Source organism: Melospiza melodia, chromosome 23 (genome assembly GCF_035770615.1).
Source record: "Melospiza melodia melodia isolate bMelMel2 chromosome 23, bMelMel2.pri, whole genome shotgun sequence".
NCBI classification, from domain to species: Eukaryota; Metazoa; Chordata; class Aves; order Passeriformes; family Passerellidae; genus Melospiza; species Melospiza melodia.
This window is the reverse complement of record NC_086216.1, coordinates 8,404,579-8,431,268: the sequence shown is the minus strand read 5'-3', so window position 1 is coordinate 8,431,268 and position 26,690 is coordinate 8,404,579. Positions and strand designations below refer to the sequence as shown.

Below are 26,690 nucleotides of genomic sequence, written 5' to 3'. Positions count from 1 at the left end.
AGGGGTGCCAGCAGTGCCCCAGGGCCAGGAGGTGCCAGCTGGGTGCAGCTTCTGCCTCCCTCCCTCTTTGGTTCCAAGCCTCACGCTGACCTTGTCTCTCAAGAAGTGGCTCCTTGGCAATGAACTGCATCCAGAAAAGTCTTTGAGAAACGAATTTTAAAATGATCCCAAGGAATCCAATTAAATTTGGCAGATCCCCCTGGAAGGGCTGAGCCCCCAGAGCCCAGGGCAGCTCCCAGGGCTCCTCTCTGTCCTCCAGCTCCAGGAGCTCTGCAGGGCTGGGCTGGGCACCCCAGAAATGCTGGGAGATGGGGAATGCTGCAGTGTTTGGGTGGGAGGGACATTAAAGGGCATTTCATCCCATGGAGGGACAGCTCCCCTGTCCCAGTGCCCCAGCCTGGCCTGGGACACCGCCAGGAATTCCAGCTCCTCTGGGAATTCCAGCACAGCCTCTCCCAGGGAAAGATCTCATCCCAAATCCCACCCAAAGATTTCATCCCAAATCCCACCCAAAGATTTCATCCCCAATCCCATCCAAAGATCTCATCCCAAAAACCATCCAAACATCTCATCCCCAATCCCACCCAAAGATCTCATGCCAAAAACCACCCAAAGATTTCATCCCCAATCCCATCCAAATATCTCATCCCAAAAATCATCCAAAGATTTCATCCCAAATCCCACCCAAAGATCTCATCCCAAATCCTACCCAAAAATTTCATCCCAAAAATCATCCAAAGATTTCATCCCAAATCCCACCCAAAGATCTCATCCCCAATCCCATCCAAAAATTTCATCCCAAATCCCATCCAAAGATCTCATCCCAAAAACCATCCAAAAATTTCATCCCCAATCCCATCCAAAGATTTCATCCCAAATCCCACCCAAAAATTTCATCCCAAATCCCATCCAAAGATTTCATCCCAAATCCCATCCAAAGATCTCATCCCAAAAACCATCCAAAAATTTCATCCCCAATCCCAAAGATTTCATCCCCAATGCCATCCAAAGCCATCCAAAGATTTCATCCCAAATCCCATCCAAAGATTTCATCCCAAATCCCACCCAAAAATTTCATCCCAAATGCCATCCAAAAGTTTATCCCAAATCCCATCCAAACCTACGCTCCAGGGTCTAGTCCCAAACACAGCGTTTGGAGGCATCTCCCTGAAATTAGGGGAGCATCACTTCTTCTAAATTTTGTTTCAAATTTGATTTTCATGCTCACTTTAAATTTGATTTGAATTTTGGGCTTAAATTTGATCTAAATTTTAGGTTTAAATTTGATTTAAATTTTAGGTTTAAATTTGATTTAAGTTTTCGGTATAAATTTGATTTAAATTTTAGGTTTAAATTTGATTTAAATTTTAGGTTTAAATTTGATTTACATTTTAGGTTTAAATTTGATTTTCATTTTGGGTATAAATTTGATATAAATGTTGGGTTAAATTTGATTTTCATTTTAATTTTAGGTTTAAATTGTAGGTTTAAATTTTAGGTATAAATTTGATTTAAATTTTAGGTTTAAATACGATTTTCATTTTGGGTTAAATTTGATTTTCATTTTAATTTTAGGTTTAAATTTTAGGTTTAAATTTTAGGTATAAATTTGATTTACATTTTTAGGTATAAATTTGATTTAAATTTTAGGTATAAATTTGATTTAAATTTCGGGTTTAATTTTGATATAAATTTTGGGTTGAAATTTGATTTTCATTTTAATTTTAAATTCAATTTGCCCAAGAGCTCCCAAACCTCCAAGACTGGACATGACCCAAAGCTCTGAGCTCCATTTACCCCCCAACACTTTTGCTGTGTTAAAATCCACCAGGTCCAGAGTTTTCAAGATATTGAGAATATTCTGAGCAAAGCAGTCTCTAGAGGAGGTAATTTGGACAAAGTGATCCCAGCCCAGGCTGGTGGCATCTCCCCATCCAGGTGCTGCCACTCCCTGTAATTATGGGAGCATCACTTCTTTTAAATTTTGTTTCAAATTTGATTTTCATGCTCACTTTAAATTTGATTTGAATTTTGGGCTTAAATTTGATCTAAATTTTAGGTTTAAATTTGATTTAAATTTTAGGTTTAAATTTGATTTAAGTTTTCGGTATAAATTTGATTTAAATTTTAGCTTTAAATTTTATTTTCATTTTGGGTATAAATTTGATATAAATGTTGGGTTAAATTTGATTTGAATTTTGGGTATAAATTTGATTTAAATTTTAGGTTTAAATACGATTTTCATTTTGGGTCAAATTTGATTTTCATTTTAATTTTAGGTTTAAATTTTAGGTTTAAATTTTAGGTATAAATTTGATTTAAATTTGATTTAAATGTTTGGTTTTAAATTTGATTTTCATTTGGGGTTTGAATTTGATATAAATTTTGGGTTGAAATTTGATTTTCATTTTAATTTTGAATTCAATTTGCCCAAGAGCTCCCAAACCTCCAAGACTGGACATGACCCAAAGCTCTGAGCTCCATTTACCCCCCAACACTTTTGCTGTGTTAAAATCCACCAGGTCCAGAGTTTTCAAGATATTGAGAATATTCTGAGCAAAGCAGTCTCTAGAGGAGGTAATTTGGACAAAGTGATCCCAGCCCAGGCTGGTGGCATTTCCCCATCCAGGTGCTGAAAAATCAGACTTTTTACCCAATAATTCCCATAATTATTGCTGGCATGACCCAAGTGTGTGACAATAAATAAATAAATAAATGTCACAGCCAGCTGCTGTTGTGGGTATTGCCTCTAATTTCCAACCTGCTGCAATTTATCTCCTTTATTTCCTGGGAAGCAACACCCTAAATTTAGCTTTGCCCTGTGGCAGAGCTGTCATGGGGGACACAGAGCTCCAGGAAAAATGGTCAGAAAAAGCAGAATTGTGGCACTCGTCAGTGGTATTTTTAGAAAGGGAAGGCTACAAAAAAAGCCCTTTCCCAAGGAGGTAGGAAGAGCTATTTTTGGTCACTTTCTCACCAGGAGATTGCTGCCCTGACCTGGATTTGTGCTGTTCTGGGTGCCAGACATCAAACACCACACGGGAAAGGGAGCAGAGAGCACAAACCCAGCAGGGCGTGGGACAGCAAGGGTTAAAAACCAAAGGGTTAAAAACCAAAGGGTTAAAAATTAAGGGTCAAAAACCAACGGGTTAAAAACTAACGGGATAAAAACCAACGGGTTAAAAACCAAAGGGTTAAAAACCAACCAAATGGGGCTTCCTCTGCCTCTCATCCAGGCCAGCTAAATCCCAGCCTAATCCCAGCCTAACCCCAGCCAAACCCAGCCTAATCCCAGCCTAATCCCAACCTAACTCCAGCCAAACTCAGCCTAATCCCAATTTAACCCCAGCCTAACTCCAGCCAAACCCAGCCTAATCCCAACCTAACCCCAGCCAAATCCCAGCCTAATCCCACCCAAATCTCAGCCACATCCCAGCCTAACCCCAGCCTAATCTCAGCTAAATCCCAGACAAATCCCAGCCTAATCCCGGCCACATCCCAGCCTAACCCCAGCCAAACCCCAGCCAAATCTTAGTCTAACCCCAAAATAATTCCAGATAAATCCCAGCCAAATCTCAGCCTAATCTCAGCCTAACCCCAGTCTAATCCAAACCTAATCCCAGCCACATCCCAGTCTAATCCCAGTGTAATCCCAGCCACATCCCAGCCTAACCCCAACCAAACCCCAGCCAAATCTCAGTCTAACCCCAGCCAAACACCAGCCAAATCCCAGCCTAACCCCAGACTAATCCCAGCCTAATCCAAGACACATCCCAGCCTAACCCCACCCAAACCCCAGCCTAATCCCAGCTAAATCCTAGCCTAATCCCATCCTAATCCCAGCCTAATCCCAGCCAATTCCCATCCTAATTCCAGCCTAATCCCACCCAAATCCCCGCCAAACCCAGCCAATTCCCAGCCTAATCCCAGCCTAACCCCAGTCAAACCCCAGCCTAACCCCATCCTAATCTCAGCTAAATCCCAGCCTAATCCCAGCCAAACCCCAACCAAATCCCAGCCAAATCTCAGCCAAACCCCAGTCTAATCCCAACCTAATCCCAGCCTATTCCCAACCTAATCCCACCCACATCCTAGCCTAATCCCATCTTAATCCCACCCAAACCCCACCTACATCCCAGCCAAATCCCAGCCTAATCCCATTTTAATCTCAGCCACATCCCACCCAAATCCCAGCCACATCCCAGCCTAATCCCAGCCTAACCTCAGCCTAACCCCAGCCCTGTGGGGCTCAGAGCTGATCCTTGCCAGGGTTTGTGCCTGGATCCCGCAGTGGGTGCTGCAGAGGAAAGGAAACTGAGGCTCCGTGGATTCCTTGGAGTTCATCCTTCTCCTTGAATAAATGGGAGCTGGTTCTGCCCCTGCAGCCTCACCCTGCACCTCCAAACTCCTCCTGCCTGGGAAAAGCTGCTTAGGCACTCCCACTGCTGCCCTGTTGGGTTTTGGCTCCTCTGACGCTGGGTTTGACAAAGGAATTGTCTGGTATGAGCCAACTTCTCCAATATCTGCCCAGGGAACGTGGCCATCGCTCCAGAAATGTCACTAAAAAGGGTCACAGGTCATTTGTGGGCTGAATTTGCTCTTTGAACTGCAGGAGGGCAGGTTTAGAATGGATGTTGGGAAGGAATCCTTCTCTGGGATGGGATTCCCAGGGAGCTGTGGCTGCCCCTGAGTCCCTGGCAGTGCCCAAGGCCAGGCTGGGGCAATCTGGGACAGGGGAAGGTTCCCTGCCCTGGCAGGGCTGGGATTAGAGGATCTTTAAAGTCCCTTCCCACCCAAACCCTTCCAGGACTCAGTGATCCCACGATTCACATAAATTCATCACAGTTCTATAATTAATTGGTTAAAGGACAGTTAAAAGAAGCAGTGGAAAGGAGCTCAACACCCAATTAAGGAGCACAGGCAGAGCTTTTGCCGGCCAAGGATTCCAAAAGTTGCTGGAATTTATTGGTGGAAAATCAAAGCCGTGAATATCAGGGAGCTGGAAGCACAAGATCTCCCTGTCCCTGTCACCCCCTCCCTGTTATCCCAAAGAACACCACACAAAGCTGCAGGAATCTGCTTGGAAATCTTTCTATTCTTTCTATTATTAATCAGCAGACTCCAGGCTAAGCCCTTCATGGAATAATTCAGCATCCTGCCCCTCTGTGAGTTCCTACAGATTAAAGAAGTGGCCCATGGAAGCAGAACAGGAGGTGGCCAGGAAAGAGAACATCCCACTCCAGGAGTTATAAAATCAATGTGCAATGCAGGACTTTCAAAATGCAGGGAAAACACCCCAGAAAAGTGTGGGTGGTCTGGTAAAAGTTTCCTTTTTTGAAGTGAGTAAATGCCTGAAGTGTGTCTGGAGCTGTGAAATGATTCTTGGTGCTGACACTGCAGGAAATTTTGGGGCGAATGTTCCACAAGGCCAGGCTGGATGGGGCCGGGAGCCACCTGGACCAGTGGAAGGTGGGGATGGGATGGGGTGGGGTGGGATTTAAGGTCTCTTCCAACCCAAACCATTCCATGAGGGACTCTTGCAGCAGATAAACTGAGGAAGGTGAAAGCAGCAATGAGCTCAGCAATGATTTGGAGGAATTTCCAAGAAATTTTCCTTCACTGGTCAGTGGAATGAAAATTCTGCCTCGGGGCTGGGCTCTCAGGAATATTTCACCTTCAGATGCAACACAGAACGTTTCTGCATGAAGAAAATAACCCAAGTGTCTGGCAGGGCTTGATTTGAGGTGCTGAGGGGCCTCAGTTGGCTCAGAGGAAATGATGAAAAGTGCATTAGGAGAGCGCTGCTGTGTTACAGCTCTGCTGTGAGTCCAGATTCCAGCAGAAACAAAATGAACACATCAATTTTTCAGAGCACAGGCATTGCCCAGCAGGACCTTTGTGTTTGTGCTGTGATACCAAAAAGTGACATCCCCACCTCAGCCCCAGAGAGGAAACGGAATCCTGGAATGGTTTGAGTTGGAAAGAACCTTAAAATCGTCCCATTCCCACCCCAAAAAGAACCTTAAAGATCCTCCCATTCCCACCCCAAAAAGAACCTTAAAATCGTCCATTCCCACCCCAAAAAGAACCTTAAAGATCATCCATTCCCACCCCAAAAAGAACCATAAAGGTCATCCATTCCCACCCCAAAAAGAACCTTAAAATCATCCATTCCCACCCCAAAAAGAACCTTAAAGATCCTCCCATTCCCACCCCAAAAAGAACCTTAAAATCATCCATTCCCACCCCAAAAAGAACCTTAAAGATCATCCCATTCTCACCCCAAAAAGAACCTTAAAATCATCCATTCCCACCCTAAAAAGAACCTTAAAGATCATCCATTCCCACCCTAAAAAGAACCTTAAAATTATCCTATGCCCACCCCAAAAAGGACCTTAAAATTATCCATTCCCACCCCAAAAAGAACCTTAAAATCATCCATTCTCACCCCAAAAGGAACCTTAAAATCACCCATTCCCACCCCAAAATGCTCACAGTTCATTCTCTCCCCTCCAGCCCCTTCCCTCTTTGCCCCAAGTCCCTGAGGATGCTGAAGATCTTTTGTGAACAGGATAACCCAAACCTGATCCTTCAAATCTTGAGACCCTGAACAAATGACAAGGAAAAAATGAATCCTGTTAAAAATCAGCCCTGCCTGGCCCTGGGCTGCGCTGGGCACCCCTGGGCTCCCTCAGGGGTGAAATCCCCTTTCAAGGAGCATCCAGCAGTCCAGGACGAGGCCCTTAGGCCATAAATCCCATTTTTTCCTCCCTGGCTGTGGCCATTTAAATATCCCAGGCCACATCCTCAGCTGGGCTCAAATGTCCGTCCTTGCTCTCCTGGCTCAGCTGGAACGAGACCGATTTCCTGCTGATGTCCTGATGTTATTGATGGTGAGTTTGGGGTGACCCCACAGCACACCAGGGGCTCCAGGGCTGGAAATGGGTGTAAATTTACACCCTAAATGGGTGTAAATCCTGCAGTTTGGCCAGTCCCATCACTGCCTGGTGGGGAACATCAAAATGGACCAAATCCTGATTTCCTGACTCCTTTTCCTCTCTGTCAAAATTCCATCTGATGTCGCTGTTTGCCGTCCTTACATGGTTATCATTAAGATCTATTTAGGCTTGAATTGCTTAAACTTAACCAGGCTTTATATTAAAAACTTATCAAGACAAATCCCCTTTAATTATTACAATCTTAATCTCCCAATCTTAATTATTACAAATAATCTGTAATATTTCCAACCACGTTGCATTACCTGCACAGTGCCTTCATCCTGCTGCCTCTCTCCAACATAAAAAACCCCACCCAGCCCCCTCTTTTATTCCACCCATCTGATTCAATACTTTCTTAATATATTCAAATGAATTCATTATCATTGGATGTATTTTGATCTTTCCCTGGCAGCAGCCAGGCTGTTGTGCTACTCCACTTTCTGTATTTTCTTTCCTTTTCTCTTATTTTTTTAAGGAAGCTGCAGGACTCAGTGTCCCCCTCCCCTCACTGCAGGTTTGTCAGTAGTGGACAATCAAGATTAAAATCGATGCTGCTGCTTTCCCTTTGCATGGGAGTGCCCCTTCCCTCCTCCTGCCTCAATCCTGAGACATCAGCTTTGCTCTGCTTTGGTCAACTTTGAGGCAAAAACAATTCTCCTTCAGCAGAAATATCAGCCTGCATTTCAATATCTCCAGACAGAAAGGGAAAAGGGTTTAATTACTCATCAGAAAAGAGGGAACATCTCAGACTGATTTCCCTGACTCACTTTAACCTTCAAACCACCTTCAGGATAATGTAGCAGGAGCTCTGTCCCCCTGCATCTGATTAGAGAGCAGAAATTCACACTGCAAGGCTCTGTTTTCAATTAAAACAATGAATTTTATTTCAGAATTTCTGCACTACACACCTCCGTGAATGCCAACTTTTCCCCTTCTAAATATCCTGATTTTTAAAGCAATCCCTATATACGTGGGATGCATTGTGTTCCATAAAAGTTTGTATTGCTTGGTATCACTATTAAATAGATAAATCAAACTTAGCCCTGCCTGGTTATAAAGCAACAATTTATTTTGCATACAGGGTAAATGGATTTCAAACACCGAGGTATTTAATGAGAGGGAGTTTTATTACAAAGTTCCATCTGCCAGTCCTTGTTGTCAGGAGATTAAAAGGATAATAAAAGCTCCCCAGCACCTCTGTTAACTCTGTGTTTCCTTATGCAGTGAGTTTTCCTCATGGGTTAAACCATGATCTGTTCCCCCTCCCAATCTCTATTATCAGGGGGAAAAACCCCATTAATAAACCAGATCATAACATATCTTTCACCCTAAAAAGAAACAAAATGCAATGCCCTGACAGGCAGTAATTTTATTTTCGCTCCCAATGAAATCCAAAGGGGTTTGTGCCTATGGCAGAAACTTTCAGCAAAATGAACGAGGCAGGTTTTGAATCCGCGATTGCTTCATTAGCACAAAGCCCCTGTGCTGTGGGGATGATCTGGGGGGTGAGGCAGGGCTGGAGCTGCCCGTGCTCGGAGCAATCCCGGGATAAACCCGGGCTAAACCCGGGCAGTGCCTGACTGCAGTGCTGCAGTCCTATGACAGCGTCATGTTAATGAGCCGCCGGGGGTGCGAGGCTCCGTGTGCCCGGCCAAGTTTAACCCTGTCCCCGAGCGCTGCCCGGCCACACCATCCCACCAGGAACCGGCTTGGCAGCGGGGTTTGCCTTTCACGGGCTCGTCTGCTCAAAAATTCCGGCTGTGATCACAGCAGAGCCCTTTCTGCACCGTCTGAGTGAGGAGTTACCTCTCCCCGCTCAGCGTCCCTCTGCTTTTCCACGCGAGCTGTGGCAGGGCTTTTTCTAGCACCGTCAGTTTGGGGGGTTTTTTGGTTGTTTTATGGTTTTTTATTTTCTCTTTGCAGTTTACTAATCCGTTTCCTCCGCAGCTGTAATCCCTCCAGGAGGGTTCGGAGCCTGGATGGCAGCCAGGCACTGTCATGCAGCCCATACAAAGTCTATTTTCCCCCCAGAAACATAATTTCTACCAAGGTTTCAAACTATTTATTATTCATTCTGAGCAATGCACCAAGCGTTAGATCAGAGCGGATGGGTGGGAGGAAAAGAGAAGAGAAAAGAGAAAGGAAGAAAGAGAGGAAGGGAAGAACCAAGAGCAAGGATTTGGGATGCCGGGGGTCTCCCAAACTCTTGCTGAGCGCTCCAGGGTCCCCCCGCCCCTCCGCAGAGCCCCCGGGGCCGGTGCGGGGAGCGCTCGGTGCCGCAGAGCCCCGGCGAGCGCCTCCCCCGCCCGCTGCGACCTTCACAGCCCGCCCCGCCTGGGGACGGGGGACAGGGCATGGGGGAACAACCCTCTCCACCCATCTGCGGCTCCCTGTGCCCCCCGATGCCCCCCGAGCCCCGCTGCAGGCCGGTCCGACCCCCAGCCCGCGGGGCCGGAGCTGTCCGTGGTGATGGAGGCGCTGATCCCGCATCCCGCATCCCGTTCCCGTTCCCGTTCCCAGCCCCGGCCCTACCCCGCTCTGCAGCCCCGGCAGCGGCCCGGGGCCGGCACCGCGCTCCGCTCTGCCCTGGGCGCTGCCGGAGAGAAAACAGAGGAAAAGAGGGAGAAGAGTGACGAGGAATGGGAGAAAAATAGGGGAAAGAAATGAAAGGCAGGAAAGCAAGAGTAGGGGGAAAATTAAAAAACCAACAAAAAACAAAAGGAAGGGAAGGGACAAAGAAAGGGAAGAATGGGAAGTAAGGGAGGAAGAAAGAAAGGAAGGAAAGAATGGAAGGAAGGAAAGAAAGAGGGTGCTGGCCGAGGGGAGGGGGGGAAGGAAGACGGGCAAGGGGGAAGGAACACGGGGAAGGGAAGGGGGCAGCGGGAGGGGGAAAGGAGAGATGGGGGCAGCGGAGACAAGGGGGGAGTGGGTGGGCAACGGGGACGGGGGCAGGGAGCGGGGGCAGCAAGGGGAGCGGGGAACGGGGAATGGGGAATGGGGAAGGGGCAGCGGGGAGGGGCAGGGGCCGGGCAGGGGCGGCCGGGACAAGGCGAGGGGCGCCAGGGAAGGAAGGAGGGAAGGATGGAAGGGGGAGCCGGGGCGGGGCGCGGGGCGGGCCGGGGCCGGGCCGGGGGGAGCCGCCCCCCGCACACGTGTGCGGGGCCGCCCCGGCGGGGCTATAAAAGGGGCGGCGGCGGCCGGAGCAGCCCCGCACCGCCGCCCCCAGCGCCCCACCATGAGCTACACCATGGAGCCCCTGGGCAACCCCTCGTACCGCCGGGTGACCGAGACCCGGGCCACCTACAGCCGCGCCAGCGCCTCCCCGTCCAGCGGCTTCCGCTCGCAGTCGTGGTCGCGGGGCTCGGGCAGCACCGTGTCCTCCTCCTACAAGCGCCCCAACCTGGGCGGCCCGCGGGCCGCCTACGGCTCCACGGTGCTGAGCTCGGCCGAGAGCCTGGACGTGAGCCAGTCCTCGCTGCTCAACGGCGCGGCCGAGCTCAAGCTGAGCCGCTCCAACGAGAAGGAGCAGCTGCAGGGGCTCAACGACCGCTTCGCCGGCTACATCGAGAAGGTGCATTACCTGGAGCAGCAGAACAAGGAGATCGAGGCGGAGCTGGCGGCGCTGCGGCAGAAGCACGCCGGGCGGGCGCAGCTCAGCGACGCCTACGAGCAGGAGCTGCGGGAGCTGCGCGGGGCGCTGGAGCAGGTGAGCCACGAGAAGGCGCAGATCCAGCTGGACTCGGAGCACATCGAGGAGGACATCCAGCGCCTGCGGGAGCGCTTCGAGGATGAGGCGCGGCTGCGCGACGAGACGGAGGCGACGATCCGCGCCCTGCGCAAGGAGATGGAGGAGGCCTCGCTGATGCGCGCCGAGCTGGACAAGAAGGTGCAGTCGCTGCAGGACGAGGTGGCCTTCCTCAGGGGCAACCACGAGGAGGAGGTGGCCGAGCTGCTGGCGCAGCTGCAGGCGTCCCACGCCACCGTGGAGAGGAAGGACTACCTGAAGACGGACCTGACGACGGCGCTGAAGGAGATCCGCGCCCAGCTCGAGTGCCAGTCCGACCACAACATGCACCAGGCCGAGGAGTGGTTCAAGTGCCGCTACGCCAAGCTCACCGAGGCGGCCGAGCAGAACAAGGAGGCGATCCGCTCCGCCAAGGAGGAGATCGCCGAGTACCGCCGGCAGCTCCAGTCCAAGAGCATCGAGCTCGAGTCGGTGCGCGGCACCAAGGAGTCGCTGGAGAGGCAGCTCAGCGACATCGAGGAGCGCCACAACAACGACCTCACCACCTACCAGGTACCGGGGCGGCGGCGCGGGGCTGTCCCGAGCCCGCCGGGGGAATCGGTGCCGGCTCCGGGGGGGAGGATGCGGGAGGTGCCCGGTGATCCGGGAGGAGGGTGCGGGAGGTGCCCGGTGCCGGCTCCGGGAGCAGGAGATGCGGGAGGGATGCGGGACGCGCCCTGTGCCGGCTCCGCAGCGCGGGATGCAGGGATGCGGAGGTCGGGGGGACGATGCGGTGGGAGCGGGTGGGTCCTGCTCTGGTGGCAGCCCTGCCTCCCCGAGCGGCGGGAAGAGTTTCTAAAAGTGCCCGCAGAGAAGTTGTGCCCGCTCTGTGCCCCCGCGCGGCTCTGCCTGTGTCACAGGGGGTTTCTGCGTCTCCCTTGCAGGACACGATTCACCAGCTGGAAAACGAGCTCAGAGGAACCAAGTGGGAAATGGCTCGTCACTTGCGGGAGTACCAGGACCTCCTCAATGTCAAGATGGCCCTGGACATCGAAATTGCTGCATACAGGTACAGTGGGATCTTTGCAGACACGTCTGGAATATTAATAGCACTGCGGATGCTGCTGGCTCAGGAAGCTTTACCACAGCTCAGCAATATCTGCAGGCAGTGAACACGGGTGAAATGAGAGCTCGGCTGCATCCCTGCAGCCATTAGAGAGCCCAGAAGGTCATTAGGGATCAGCAGAGCTGCCAGCGAGCCCCCGGGCACGGCACAGCGTGACTCAGTGCCGGCTCCCGTGCCGCATCCTGTCCTTGGCTGCAGAGCAGCAGATGCAGCGAAAGACGAGGTTATTTTTAATTCCCGTCTGCTTTGCAGATGCCAGGCATGCAGGGCTTGTCACCAGAGCTCCCTTTTATCGCCTGCGAGAGACAGTGAATTTGCTTGATCATGGTTTGAGGCAGTGAGTGCTGATCTGTCTGTCACAAACACTTTTACTTTTCTTGCTCAACTTTCCTTCAGAGGCATCTGCTCTAATCTCGAGCTGAGCACTGCTTGCTGTTGCCATCACCTGGCAGGTTTTTTTAGTCTCCTCTGTATCACTTCAGAACTCTCACTGGAGAGCTCCTGATTTTTCTGGGTCACTGGCTTAGATGAAAAACATTTGAACAGAAGAAAAGTAAAAACAACAAAAACCCACCCCCATCTCGAGATCTGTTGAAATTTCTGAGGTTGCTCAGACACACAGACATGCCAGGGGCTGTAGCTGCCTGCTGCCAAAGTCAGCTGAAGCCTCGAGTTTTCATATTCCCACAGAGAAAAGGTGGATGCCCAAATTATGAAATTAGAACACGTGCTCTAATCAGCTGTGACTGCCTCAGACACAATATTTGATTTGGGTCTGTTGGCTGTGTCAAGTTCTGTTTGCCTAAGTCATAATGAATCCTATTAAATTACCTAGTTTGTCCTAATCCCTGCTGATTTACACCACAATGAAGCTTTCTGACAGTAAAGATGAATTTTAACTGATCACTGAAGGTATCACACTAGTCATAAGCAATACCAAGCTAAAAACTGCTGAATGTGAGTTTGCAAAAAGAGCAGATTCAAGGAAAGCTGGGCTGGGGCTGTGAGCAGTGGATGGCCCTCGACAGTTCCAGCACATTCCACAGCAAACTGGTCCCATCCTGCTGGCAGGGGAATAGTACAGCAGGGAAATGTTATGGAATCCTGGAATGGTTTGGGATGGAAGAGACCTTAAAGCCCATCCCAAAGCGGGGACACCTTCCACGATCCCAGGCTGCTCCAAGCCCCGTCCAGCCTGGCCTTGGACACTTCCAAGGATGGGACAGACACAATTATTCCCATAGCTGTCCCTTATTTTGGTTTTTCATGCTCATTTTCTTTTTTTCTCTCCTCCTGATTCCCTTAGGAAGCTGCTGGAGGGTGAGGAGACAAGATTCAGTGCCTTCTCTGGAAGCATTACTGGTCCCATATTCACACACAGACAACCATCTGTCACAATAGCATCCACCAAAATCCAGAAAACAAAAATCGAACCACCAAAGCTGAAGGTCCAGCACAAGTTTGTAGAAGAAATCATTGAAGAGACGAAGGTGGAGGATGAAAAGTCTGAAATGGAAGATGCCCTGGCAGCCATCGCAGAAGAAATGGCAGCCAAGGCACAGCAAGAGGAACAGGAGGAAGAAAAAGCAGAAGAAGCTGCAGAGGAAGAAGCTCCTGCAGAACAAGAAGCTGCAGCCGAGGAGGAAGAGAAGGAGGAAGAAGAAGCAGAGGAGGAAGAAGAAGCTGCAAAATCTGACGCTGCAGAAGAAGGTGGCTCTGAAAAAGAAGAAATCGAGGAAAAGGAAGAAGGGGAGGAAGCTGAGGAAGAGGAGGAAAAACCTGAGGCCAAGGGCAAAGCTGAAGAGGTACTGGCAAAGGCAGAGAAGGTCAAAACACCTCCCGTAAAGTCCCCCCCCAAATCCCCTGTAACAGAGCCGGCCAAGGCTGCCCCCAAAGAAAAAGCCGCGGAAGCAGCAAAGGAACAGAAGGTGGAGAAAGTGGAGAAGGCGGCCAAGGAGGAGGAGAAAGCTGCATCTCCAGAGAAACCTGCCACACCAAAGGTGACCTCCCCGGAGAAACCTGCCACCCCCGAGAAGGCTGTGACCCCGGAGAAACCTGCCACCCCAGAAAAGGCTGTGACCCCCGAGAAAGCTGCCACCCCAGAAAAGGCTGTGACCCCCGAGAAAGCTGCCACCCCAGAGAAAGCTGCCAGCCCCGAGAAGGCCGTGGCCCCGCAGAAGCTGGCACCCCCCGAGAAGCTGGCACCCCCGGAGAAGGCGCGCTCCCCCGAGAAGCCGGCCAGCCCCGAGAAGCCGCGCACCCCCGAGAAGGCCGCGAGCCCCGAGAAGCCGCGGTCCCCGGAGAAACCTCCCTCCCCAGGCAAGGATGCCAAGGCTGTGGTGGAAGAGACCGTCACTGTCACCAAGGTCACGAAAGTGAGCGCCGAGGCCGAGAAGGAGTCCAGGAAAGAGGACATCGCGGTCAACGGGGAGGTGGAGGAGAAGAAGGAGGAGGAGTCCAAGGAGAAGGAGGAGGAAGACAAGGGAGTGGTCACTAACGGCCTCGACGTGAGCCCTGTGGATGACAAGGCTGAGAAAATCGTAGTAACCAAAAAGGCAGAGAAAATCACCGGGGAGGGCGGGGACAGCGGCACCACGTTCATCACGAAGTCGGTGACCGTCACTCAGAAGGTGGAGGAGCACGAAGAGAGCTTTGAGGAGAAGTTGGTGTCCACCAAGAAAGTGGAGAAAGTCACTTCACATGCTGTAGTAAAGGAGATTAAAGAGAGCGAATAAAAGCAACCATAGCTAAAATTCAAACCAATTCAAGAGCTTGGGTCGGTGCAAAAGGTTAAGCCATAGACAGCTGCAAAATGCATGTGGGTGACGGCTTCAAAGCAGATCGGGTTCTCTCACGGAGGCTCCAGACACACAGTATTTTACTTTTTCGTGCAATATAGGGAAGGGGGGGGGAATGCATGCAGGCTCAAGATGTACTCCCTCCACAGAGCTTGGGGATCTACAAAAAAATACTACTACTACTAGTGCATGAGATGAAATGTGCAGAGGAAGCTTTTCTGAATTTCCTGAGCTGTTGGAGGGACATATCTGAGGAGCGAGTTCAGATGTATTATGCAAAGAACCAACTGAGCCAAAACCAAACTGAAAACAGTCATAGAGTATTCATGAGAACCAGAACTCTCCTAGCCTTAAAAAATAAAAAAAAAGCTACTTATAACTAATTATGTTTACCTCACTGGTGCAATTAGGGTGGACTTTTGCTCCTGGGAGAACCTTGTTGACATGCACAGTACGCAACCTTTTGTTGTTTGATGTAAAACAGTCACAGCAGTTCTTGCTCAATAAAGGTCAATATGAAAACATGACTTGTTCTGATGAGTTTTTCCCAAATTAAACCCCTCCCTAAGCTGGGTGCTCTCTCCTGAATGGGAATGCAGCTGCATGGGTTGGTAATTGGTTGAGGTTCTTCTCCTTGGTGTTCTCTTTTGTCTAGAGTTGGACTTTGATTGTCCTTGGGGGGTCCCATCCAGCTCAGGATGTTCTGTGCCTTGAGAATTGGATATGATGAACAAATTTCCTCTAACAACACACAAAGGCTCAATTAGGAAAATAAGAGCTACATCCCAAATTTTCTAGAGGAAAGAGGAGTCCATAGAACACCTCTGCCTGGCCTTGAGGTGCTTAGAGGGGTTGCAATTGTTTTTTTTTTTTTTTAGGAAGGGGAAGACTCTAAGCCCCCAGTCCTGTTTGTGCTGAGCCAAAAAAAGGTTAAAATCTGCTGCAAGTGTTGTTGTCCTCCCTACACCCCAACATCCACACACAGAGAGCCAATTTCTAAATGATTCCTGGATTTTCCTGGGGAGAGAGGCTGGGTGTGGCATCTTCTGTGGCACCAGTTTGTCACTCAACTGAGCAAAAACCCATTAAGAGACTCAACCAAGCCCTCAGAACAGGCTTGGCTCTGGTTATTTTACCCCCTCTTGCCTTAATTTTGTTGGAACCTCCTTATTTAGTCTCTGGGTCCAACGATCAAAAAGTTCAATTTGCCTCTAAACACAAAATTCTAAAACCAAAAATTAACCCAAGGGGGTTAATTTGTTCATTTGTTAAGAACAAAGCCAATCAAAAATTGCTCTACGTGGAAAAATAAAAGGAAACAAAGGAAAAAAGGGAGAAGATAAAGCCCCAACTCCAATGTGAGAATTAATTGGTCATTATAGGATTAATTTTGGTTTTGCTTCCCATTTCAAAAGGAAAATGAAGAGTGCAGCTGCTGCCCCACCTCCCACATCTCACAAAGAAATGCAAATAATTTCCATGCCTGGATTCAGGCCGTGGACTACCCTGAAATCTGTTGCCTGACTGAGGGTCTGATCAAAATCTAGAATTTCCACGTGCCTTCACCCCATCAATAATTGAAGATCAAGGAGTTTTTAATTGAAAGGGTTCAGCACATTCCTCACTGGAGAAGTGGTGGAGAGCCTATAGCAGATAAAGCTTCCAAATGAATCTGGGTGTCTGTGGAGCAAAGCAATGGATGTTTCTCCTGCTGCTATCAATAATGGGAATCTGTGCTCCACAGCTTGGCTGCTGAGTGATGTTTAATTAAAGCAGAGTTAACAAATTAAACAGCAGCTTCTCCATAGTCCTGTGTGGGTGTGACACAAAAATAACTTTACCTTTAGGAACAAGGAGTGTAGAATTCCCCTCTTTTTTGGTATCTGCATCAAATTGCGTAAAAGCACAAAGTGCCCAAAGGCTTGTGAGAATCCAAGGTGTTCTCCCCTTAGATTTAAACACAGTTTCCAAGAGAACACCGGCACTGAACCAGAGACCAATGTTCAATGTGGAATTATGTGTTCCACAACATCCTCATTCCACCCCTTTCACCCTCCCAGCTTTCAGTTATTACCCACAAGTGTGTTTTCCCCCTGCTCCAACACACTGGATTTGTGTGTTTAGCCCATTTCCCACTGCAGATGTTCCCAGCAAGTCCTAAGAGGAACAAGCAAGTGGTTAACACATTTCTAAATGTTTATAAAACTGTAAGAACTGATTAATATTTAATGGTGCCAAGAGGTTTTGTCTACTGACATCTGCAATCAAACAGTTTCAAAGGAGAGCACCATTCCCGGGCAGGGAGGCATAAATAGGATGTTATTTGCCTGTTCTGCACCAATTACTCCTCCAGACTGCACAGAACCAGTGATGGGAATAATTATTTTCAGACAGAGAAGTTCATTAAACAATGGGAAAAAAATCCATGCAGGGAAAAATAATAATTAAAGGAATTTACAGTGAAGATTTCTGCATCTCTTTTAAGGTGGGATATTTAGACCACCGTGGCTTCGAGAGCTGGAGGGCTCTAAACCGGGATCTTTTTCCTGTGCTGGCTTGTGGAGATGCCGGAGTTATTTTTCAGCATCCCAGAACAAAATTCCAGGTGGGAACAAGCTGAGAAGCATTACAAAACACAAACAGGATGCATTTGCCAGGGAGCTGAGTCAGGCACCAGAATTTTCTCCAGTCATCAGGGTTTGTGCTCTCCCCATCCACACCCGGGCTTTATTGCTGCCTTTTCAGGATTAAAGCATCCCTAACTAATCTGGGTGGCAGGAAATGATGGGCTGTTAATTGTTGAGCTATTAAAGGTGAATTTCTGGGCTGTGGGTGTTCTGTACAGGCGTTCCCCTGTGAGGGCAGAGGGGGTGTGAGGGGCTGTGTGTGCACCTCAGGGAAAGCACCCAGCACCTCCCTGGGGCGAGATCTCAGCCTGATCCAGCCCCAAAGAGCAGGAAAGACCCCCCGGACACTTCTGGCTTCATTTGCAGCTGCAACTGGGCTGAAAGTTTCTCCTGAGGCTCCCTGTGCCAGCTTTTACTGCATTGCGTCAAAGGCAGCCCCGGGTTCTCCAAGGTAAGGAGTGCTGGCAGCAGGATCCATCCCCAGCCCTGGAGCTGCTGGGGCACAGGAGCCCGGCCCGGGCTCCCCACCGGGCTGGGCAGAGGGCAGGAGTGGGGAACCCAGCCTGGTGCCCCTGCAGAGCCAGCCCTGCTGCAGCTCCTGCTTGGCTGACTCAGCCTGCGGAGCTGCAAGGCATTAAAAATAACCCAGGGAGCAGGGACCAGCCTGGGAACGGCTGCAGGAGAGAGGAGAGAGCTGCTGCAGCTCTGGGGGCTGCTATGGAGCAGCTCTGGGTGCACAGGGAGGGCAGAGCTGCTGGGATTCTGTGTGTGCTGCTCTGAAACAGCCCTGGGTGCACAGGGAGCTTCACTTCCCAAAAGCAAGAGGGATGCAAAGGGCCGAGGGAAGGAAGGGTTAGTCAGCAAAAAAGCATTGTGAAAGGAGATGAAAATTTTGGGGTTGGAAGAGTTAAAGGAGCTCAGAGTGCTTGGAGAAAGGCAGGGTTTGATGAATCATGGAATGGTTTGGTTGGAAGGGACCTTAAAGCCCCTCCAGTCCTACCAGCCCATGGCAGGGACACCTTCCCCTGTCCCAGTGTCCAGCCTGGCCTTGGGCACTGCCAGGGACCCAGGGGCAGCCACAGCTTCTCTGGGAATTCCATCTCATCCCCTCAAGACCCTCTGAATAAGGAATTCCCTCCCCATATCCCATCTAAAGCTCCTCCCTGCCAGTTTGAAGCCATTTGAAGCCACTCTCCCCTGTCCTGTCCCTCCACCCCTGGTCAGTGCTCCCTCCAGCCCAGCTGTCCAGCTCTGCTCTGCCTCTGATGCTCCTGCTGGGCTCTGCCCAGGGCTGGAACAGCATTTCCCTCCTCAGGAGCAGCCAGCTGAGCGCACTGGGGCAGTTCCCAGAAGCAGCTCCCGTTTCTGAGAAGCAGCTCCCATTCCTTATCTCCGAGCAGCAGCCCCAACAGTCTGCTGGGGGAGCTGGGGCTGTCACACCCCAGAGCAGCTCCCTCCATCCCTCACAGCCCGGAGAGACCTCTGTGAGAGCCCTGCAGGTTCCCCCAGTGCTCCTGCTCCTTTCCAGAGGGAAAATAAAATCTGCTTTGTAGCAATCATGATCAGAATCATGAACAACCCTGCAGGTTCCCCCAGTGCTCCTCACCCCCGTCCCGCAGAGGGAAAATAAAATCTGCTTTGTAGCAATGGCTCTGCATAAACACAGGGGGGAAAATATCAGGTAAAAGAGGAGGGAAATGTAAATAGAAGTATTTAAACACAGGGAGAAAAATCTCCATTGAAAGAGGAGGGAAATGTAAATAGAAGTATTTAAACACAAGAAGAAAAATCTCCATTAAAAGAGGTGGGAAATGTAAAAAAGAAAAATCTACGTTAAAAGAGGAGGGAAATGTAAAAAAGAAAAATCTCCGTTAAAAGAGGAGGGAAATGTAAAAAAGGAAAATCTCCGTTAAAAGAGGAGGGAAATGTAAAAAGAAATGTTTAAACACAGGGAGAAAAATCTCCATTGAAAGAGGAGGGAAATGTAAAAAAGGAAATATTTAAACACAGGGAGAAAAATCTCCATTGAAAGAGAAGGGAAATGTAAAAAAGGAAATATTTAAACACAGGGAGAAAAATCTGCATTGAAAGAGGAGGGAAATGTAAAACAGAAAAATCTACGTTAAAAGAGGAGGGAAATGTAAAAAAGAAAAATCTCCGTTAAAAGAGGAGGGAAATGTAAAAAGAAATGTTTAAACACAGGGAGAAAAATCTCCATTGAAAGAGGAGGGAAATGTAAAAAAGAAATATTGAGGGCTCTGTGAAGAGCACTTCAAGGTCCCCAGGTTCTCCTCACCCTTGTCCTGCAAAGGGAAAATAAAATCTGCTTTGTAGCAATGGCTCTGCATAAACACAGGGAGAAAAATCTCCGTTAAAAGAGGGAAATGTAAAAGGAAATATTTAAACACAGGGAGAAAAATCTGCATTGAAAGAGGAGGGAAATGTAAAAAGAAATGTTTAAACACAGGGAGAAAAATCTCCGTTAAAAGAGGAGGGAAATGTAAAAAAGAAAAATCTATGTTAAAAGAGGAGGGAAATGTAAAAAGAAATGTTTAAACACAGGGAGAAAAATCTGCATTAAAAGAGGAGGGAAATGTAAAAAGAAATGTTTAAACACAGGGAGAAAAATCTCCATTGAAAGAGGAGGGAAATGTAAAAGGAAATATTTAAGCACAGGGAGAGAAATCTCCATTGAAAGAGGAGGGAAATGTAAAAAAGAAATGTTTAAACACAGGGAGAAAAATCTCCATTGAAAGAGGAGGGAAATGTAAAAGGAAATATTGAGGCACAGGGAGAAAAATCTCCATTGAAAGAGGAGGGAAATGTAAAAAGAAATATTTAAACACAGGGAGAAAAATCTCCATTGAAAGAGGAGGGAAATGTGAAAAGAAATGTTTCAACACAGGGAGAAAAATCTCCATTAAAAGCAGGAGGGAAACGTGAAAATAAATATTTAGGAGGTGTTGCTGAAGAAAGTGAAAATTATTTTACTTCTGGTTTGCAAAAGGGTCAAACTCCTAGGAAAGTAGGGGAAAAAATGATTGGAAATGATACTGGAACTGTGAGTTACTGGGATTACTGCTTTTCTGAATGGTTTGACCAAGCTTCTTTTCTTTCTCTTGCTCCTTTTCTTGGGAATGTGGAAGAAAATAATAATCTGAAGTGCTTGCTTCATCCATGGTAATCTTTTTTATCACACTTTATACATGGAGATGCTTTTGGTATCCCCCAAAGACTTGTATAAAAAAAGAGATTTCCTTTCTCTCTGGACAAAGCCATTGAGGAGAACCAATGCAAACCAGCTGATACCACAGCACCAGTGCATAAAATCAAATTACCCCAAAATCCTGCACAAAAACTCATCCAGAAAACCTTTCTGTAAGGTTTAGTGCAGCCATTAATGCCTATTTTATCTCAAATTTCCATGGGTTTAGTTTATTTAAACTGGTTTCATTGGCAGCATTGGCCCAGTGCTTGTCCTTACAAGGTTTAATTTTCCTCTATCAGCCTCAGGCAATTGAGCATTGACAGGCTCAGAGCACAGGACATGGCTTGTGGAACTGCCAGGCTGTGCTGCTTTGAGATGCTCCTTTTTGTGCCTTTTTTAGCTCAGCCTAAACTTCAAAAGGCCCTGGGAAGTTCTCAGAAGAAAATGAGGCAGGGCTGAGTTCAGACAGCACCTGGGGGAGAGAGGAGCTCCTTCCCCTGCACCACCCACCCTTCTCACTGCTCATCGTGTTCTGATTTTAATGTGATTTTTGAAGAGTCTTTGCTCCAAGCCTCACCTACATCCTAAATAGTTCTTCCCTCTCCTCGCTGACCCTGCAGACACTGAACAATCCTGCCACAATTTAACAGCCACATTTGCCTTTCCCCTCTGTGTTGGTTTGATAAAATTCCCATTTTTCAGAAGGGAGCTCGTGCTTGTTGCACCCTCAGCCAGTGAGACCCATCCCAGGCACCACCACACCCCAGGGTATTGGTATAAAATGTGTGAAATTTTACACCCAAGAGATTTTCCCCACTTCTCATTCACAAGAAGAGTGGGATAAAGCCCTTTATCAACCTTTTAAGGGCATCAGTGACAGAGGACATGCACGAGGAATCCGTGTAAGCATTTCTGAACTTTATTGACAGCTTTATTGCACGTACTTAATGAAGCCTCCATCACTTCCCCCACCCACCGTTTCCAGAATTAGTTTAAATGCAAGTTAAAGGTAACCTTTCATTCCCAGCACTTCTTTCCCCCCCATTTGAAATGTTAAGGTTCTGGGTCACCCAGGAAGGACAGAAGCCCTGAACTCATACGTGGAACCATGCGGCACTCGGGGAGCAAGCCTTGGGTGCTCTGCAAGCAAACTCAGACTCTGCACAGGGAGAAACATCATAATCATGGACTGGAACTCAGTGGGCACTGAATTAAATAGGTGAGACTGCAGCTGGAGCTCAGTCAGTCGTGGTGCTGATGGAAAGCTGCCCTCAGATCAAGCCTTCTTCTTGCCTTCGCTCTCCTCCTTTCCTGCTGCTTCCTTCTCCTCCTTCTCCTCCTTCTCCTCCTTCTCCTCCTCACCACCTTCCTCAGCAGCTTCCTGGGACTCCTCCCCTTCTTCTGCTGCTGTTTCTTCCCCCTCTCCTTCCTCTTCCTCACCCTCTTTGGCTTCTTCTGATTCCTCCTTGGCACCTTTGAGGGACACAAAGATATTTCACATCCAGGAACAATTCCTGAGGCCAGTTCAGTGGGAATCCCATTCAAGCCCACACATTTTGGCAGCTACAGCAGAACTGCACAAGCAGCTTCTCCTGGATTTCAGGGTGAGTGAAACATTTAATAAAAACAAATCATGGCCTTGAAAAATATCAGTTCTGGACTCAGTGCTTAGAGCCTTATCCAAAGACCTGAATTATCTTTCACTGCTCTCCAAGTGGCTCTTTAATTAGCTGTAATTTCACTATAATTAACTTTACAGTAACGAACGCCTCACAGTTCAATGGCCACCAGTGCCTGGCAGAGCAGTGATGGTGCCATGCCCTGAACCCAGTAATTCCAGCCCCACACATCAGCTGATGTTCCCATTATCTCAGGCTGCCCTTTGGGAATTCATATTTAGCTCAGGATGTCCTTGGTCCTTCTTTCTGAGGATGCCTGTAACACCTGAGCATTGTCACTGGGGGTTTTGGAAACCCATAATTTGCCTGATTTGAACACTTGACCTTATCTCCCATTCAATATTCAGAAATTCCATGTGCTTAACCCCACCATCCTTTGGCTCATAGGAGCAGAAAGGGAAAGAACTTTAATAATTAGATTTAATCATTGGGATTTCTGGGGTTTATCCCTTAGGAGCAGAGCGCAGCATGAATAAAAGGGATTTAAAAGCAACTCTAAGTACCTTCCTCCTCTTCTTCAGCCTCTTCCCCTGCTTCCTCCTCTCCTTCCTCCTTCTCCTCCTCCTCAGCCTCTTCTGCAGGGGCTGCCTTGGCCTCTCCTGCTTTAGCAGCCTCGATGGTTTCCTCGATCTCAATCTGCTCCTCCTGCACGTGGCTGGAGTAGTAGGTGGGGAAGGAGCGGGCGCTCATCAGGTAGGAGCTGGCCTGGAGGCCGCTGTAGGCGGACCTGCCGAAGCTGGGGGCGCTCTGGCTGTACCCGCTGGTGATGCTGCCCACGCTGGTGAAGCTCAGCCGGGTCTCCTCCCCCTCCAGCAGCTTCCTGGCAGGGAGAAATAAAAGCAGGGGGGAAATGAGCTGGTTGTGCTGCAGCAGGAGCCCTGCGGGCTGCACGCGTGGTTGTTAAAGCACATTGTGCCAGTGCCACCCTGTTCGCTTGGAATAATTTATTCAGAAATGATTTTTTCATGAATTAACACTTTTCTTTAAAATACCTTTCCTTAAAACCTCTCCAGAACCAGGTCGCCCTGGCAAGTGAAACTAGAGGTGCATTTTGCCACCCTGCAGCTGCAACAATTTGCTGCTGAGCTGTCAGACAAGGCTTGGAGCTGCTCTCTCAGTATTCCCCCTTGTGGCTTCCACTGAAATGCTGTTCAGTATCAGAGATAAAATATCACAGTTATTTAGCAGCAATTCTACTGGAAAATATTTAATTTGTAGATTTACAAGTTAGAAAAAAATCCCTGTTCTTGAGGGCATTTGAGGGATTTGCCATTTTTAAAGTGAGCCATTGGTACTGAGGAATTCCACTGATATAAAATCTCTTCCCCAAGTACAGAACATCTGTCAGGATGGAGAACTGAGATCACTTATTGCCAAACTAAAAATCCTGTGTGCACATAGAGAGGAGCTGATTAAACTCTGCCACAGATCCCTGAATATTTCTGCTGGGGGAATGCTAAATACCCTGAATTCTCCTGAAGAGAATGGGAACTGCTCTGAGCTCTGGCTCTTTAGAACATCCCCCACCATACCTATAAGCTGCAATTTCGATGTCCAGGGCCATTTTCACATTGAGCAGGTCCTGATATTCCTTCAAGTACCGAGCCATCTCACTCTTTGTGGTTCTCAGCTCATTCTCCAATTTGTTGATTGTATCCTGTTGGATGGAACAATATTGACAGCATAAAATTCTGTTCTCAAGTCTAGCAATAATCACAAGGAATTTCTCCAATCCTTTTAATTTCATCCTGCTCTAGCAGACAGAAACTGCACAGCTCCCACTCCACCCTCAGCCAAAAAGCATCATTCCTGGCAGGTCTTCTGCTCCACATTATTCCAGTCCTATTTAACACAAAGAGCCCAATTTTCTGGTACTCAAGTGCTAAAGCATCCATGAAATCTGTGTATTGTTTCATTTTGATTTTGGCCTCTATGAGCTTTTTCTAATTTTAACTTAGGGATATCCATTGATGATCCTTGTGGGTCCTTTCCAACTCAGGACATTCCATGATTTTTTCGTGTAGTTCAGGCTGAATCAGTACATGGACACATGGATATTGGGCATTATCAGGGGTATTTTCCATTCTGATTTTATAAGATCTCATATTTTAGATAAGCAGTGTCCCTGATAAGATTTTGGTAATTCAGATCCTGATTTGGGTCTGGATTTCCACACCACGTCGTGCTCTAGAGCTCTGTGGCATTCTGCAGTGTGATTGCAGGATGCCTTATCTGCAGCACGGGCGCAGCACAAACCGGGAGTGATGCCCCCGACAACCCCCCAAACCTGATCCCCTCATCTGGGAGACTGCAGACCCCAACTCCTCTCACCTGTAGAACCCAGCAAACCCTGACCCCCCTCACCTGCAGAGGCCTTCACACCCCAATGTCCATCCCTTCACACCCCAATGTCCATCCCTTCACCTGCAGAGCCCAGAAAACCCTGAAACCCCTCACCTGCAGAACCCTGTAAAACCTGACTCCTGTTGCCTGCAGAGCCCTTCAAACCCCATCATGTCTCACCTGCAGAGCCCTTCAAACCCCACCATCCCCGCATCTTCTGGACCCTTCAAGCCCCAACTTCTCCCGACCTGCAGAACCCTTCAAACCCCATCATCCCCGCATCTTCAGAACCTTCCAAACCCCAATTTCTCCCGACCTGCAGAGCCCTTCAAACCCTCATCTTCACAACCTTCCAAACCCCACCATCCCCACATTTACAGAACCCTTCAAACCCCAATTTCTCCCGACCCGCAGAACCCTGCCCACCCCATCGTCCCCTCCCCTGAAGGACCCCGACCCCCCTCCCCCGCGGGACCCTTCCAGCCCGCGCCCCTCACCTGCAGGGCGGAGATATCCGCGCTCTGCTTCTCTTCCAGCTCCTGCAGCTGCTTCTCCAGCGCCTCGTTCATGCCGCGGGTGGCCTCGATCTCCAGCGTCTTGGCTTTGAGCAGGCGGCGGCTCTCGGACACCTCGTCCTTGGCGGCTCGCACGGCGTCCGTGTTCTTGGCGGCGCTCTCGCTGAGCACGGTGAAGCGGCTGCGGAACCACTCCTCGGCGTTCTGCATGTTGCGCGCCGCCAGCTTCTCGTACTGCGCGCGGATGTCGCGCAGCGCGGCCGACAGGTCGGGCTTGGCCGACACGTCCATCTCCACGGACAGGTGCGCGTACTGGATCTGCGCCTGCAGCTCGGCCAGCTCCTCCTCGTGCACCTTCTTGAGGAAGGCCAGCTCGTCCAGCAGGCTGTCCACGCGCTTCTCCAGCTCCGCCCGCGCCAGCGCCGCCTCGTCCGCGCCCTTGCGCACCTCGAGCAGCCGCGCCTCCGCGTCCTCGCGGCTCAGCACCTCCTCCTCGTAGCGCGCCTGCAGCCCGCGCAGCGTCTCCTCCAGGCTCTCCCGCTCGCCCTGCAGCGCCTGCTTCTCGCTCGTCGCCTCCTCGGCGGCCAGGCGCAGCTCGCGGATCTCCTGCTCGTACAGCGCTCGGAAGCGGGAGGGCTCGGCGTGCTTCTGCCGCAGCACCAGCAGCTCGGCCTCCAGCACCTTGTTCTGCTGCTCCAGCTCGTGGACGCGCTCGATGAAGCAGGCGAAGCGGTCGTTGAGGTCCTGCAGCTGCGCTCGCTCCTGGCTGCGGATGGACTTGAGGTCGTTGCTGATGGCGGCCACCTGGCTCAGGTCCAGGCTGTCCACCGAGTGCAGCAGCGAGCTGGAGGCGCTGGAGGTGGCGTAGCTGCGGCGCACGGACACGGAGGACACGGGCGCGGACAGGCTGGAGTACGCGGAGCGCGCCGAGCCGAAGCCGCCGCCGCTGCGCACCGACACATGGATGCGCGGGCTGTCCGCGTAGCGCCGCTTGTAGGACGGGAAGAACGGGTCGTAGCCGTACGAGCTCATGGCTGCGGCGGCTCCGGCGACGGCTCTGCGGCGGGCGCCGCCCGCAGCCCGGTATTTATGCGCGGGGAAGGCGGGCGGAGCGGGGACGGGGCGGGGCGCGGCGACATCGCCGGGGGAGGCGACGCCCGGAGTGGTCCAGGCTCCGCCGCGGGGAGGGGGTGCCCGGAGCGATCCAGCCATTCATGCCCTCCCTCGCTGCTGCGATGCCTCAGCGGCACCGGGCCGGACCTCGCCCCGGTGGTGCCTGGACAGCTCCGGGCGTGACCGCCGTGAAGGGATGCCCGGACAGTCCGGGTGTCACGGCAGGGATGGCTGGACAGCTCCGGGCATCGCGGCAGGGATGGCTGGACAGCTCCGGGCGTGACCGCAGCGAAGCCTGGACAACTCCGGCCATCCCCGCAGGGATGCCTGGACAGCTCCGGCCGTCACTGCAGGGATGTCTGCACAACTCCAGGCATGACAGCAGGGAAGGGATGCCTGGACAGCTCCGGCCATCTCCGGGCTTCACTGCCGTGAAGGGATGCCTGTGCCCGGCCCGCTCTGGAACAGCCCCGGCTCGGCCCTGTCTCAGCCCTCCTCGGGCCGCCCTGGGCCACCTCCCGGCCCCTCTTCGTGCCCACCTCTGCCCTTTCCGATCCAG

The 26,690-nt window shown here is 50.0% G+C and overlaps 2 protein-coding genes across 2 annotated transcripts; one reads left to right on the top strand and one right to left on the bottom strand.

Moving 5' to 3' along the window:
• The first annotated feature begins 10,214 nt into the window (after positions 1 to 10,214).
• On the top strand, positions 10,215 to 15,170 carry NEFM (neurofilament medium chain). The gene is made up of 3 exons (XM_063175208.1): positions 10,215 to 11,295; positions 11,667 to 11,791; positions 13,155 to 15,170. The coding sequence occupies exons 1-3, from the start codon at positions 10,234 to 10,236 to the stop codon at positions 14,581 to 14,583; spliced, it is 2,616 nt and encodes an 871-aa protein (XP_063031278.1). The 5' UTR covers positions 10,215 to 10,233; the 3' UTR covers positions 14,584 to 15,170.
• Positions 15,171 to 21,378: 6,208 nt separating this feature from the next.
• Positions 21,379 to 26,087, bottom strand: NEFL (neurofilament light chain). The gene is made up of 4 exons (XM_063175226.1): positions 25,001 to 26,087; positions 23,693 to 23,817; positions 22,664 to 22,980; positions 21,379 to 21,954 (listed from the first exon to the last, which is right to left on the bottom strand). Exons 1-4 carry the CDS (start codon positions 26,048 to 26,050, stop codon positions 21,758 to 21,760), a joined length of 1,689 nt encoding a protein of 562 aa, XP_063031296.1. The 5' UTR covers positions 26,051 to 26,087; the 3' UTR covers positions 21,379 to 21,757.
• Between the last annotated feature and the right edge of the window lie 603 nt (positions 26,088 to 26,690).

Excerpts from the sequence above, each read along its gene's own strand:
- NEFM (XM_063175208.1), top strand. The coding sequence starts at position 10,234 with ATGAGCTACACCATGGAGCCCCTGGGCAACCCCTCGTACCGCCGGGTG. Across the intron at positions 11,296-11,666 it reads ACGACCTCACCACCTACCAG|GACACGATTCACCAGCTGGA; the intron begins GTACCGGGGCGG and ends TCTCCCTTGCAG. Across the intron at positions 11,792-13,154 it reads ATCGAAATTGCTGCATACAG|GAAGCTGCTGGAGGGTGAGG; the intron begins GTACAGTGGGAT and ends TGATTCCCTTAG.
- NEFL (XM_063175226.1), bottom strand. The coding sequence starts at position 26,050 with ATGAGCTCGTACGGCTACGACCCGTTCTTCCCGTCCTACAAGCGGCGC. Across the intron at positions 23,818-25,000 it reads CGGATATCTCCGCCCTGCAG|GATACAATCAACAAATTGGA; the intron begins GTGAGGGGCGCG and ends TCCATCCAACAG. Across the intron at positions 21,955-22,663 it reads GGCTGAAGAAGAGGAGGAAG|GTGCCAAGGAGGAATCAGAA; the intron begins GTACTTAGAGTT and ends TGTCCCTCAAAG.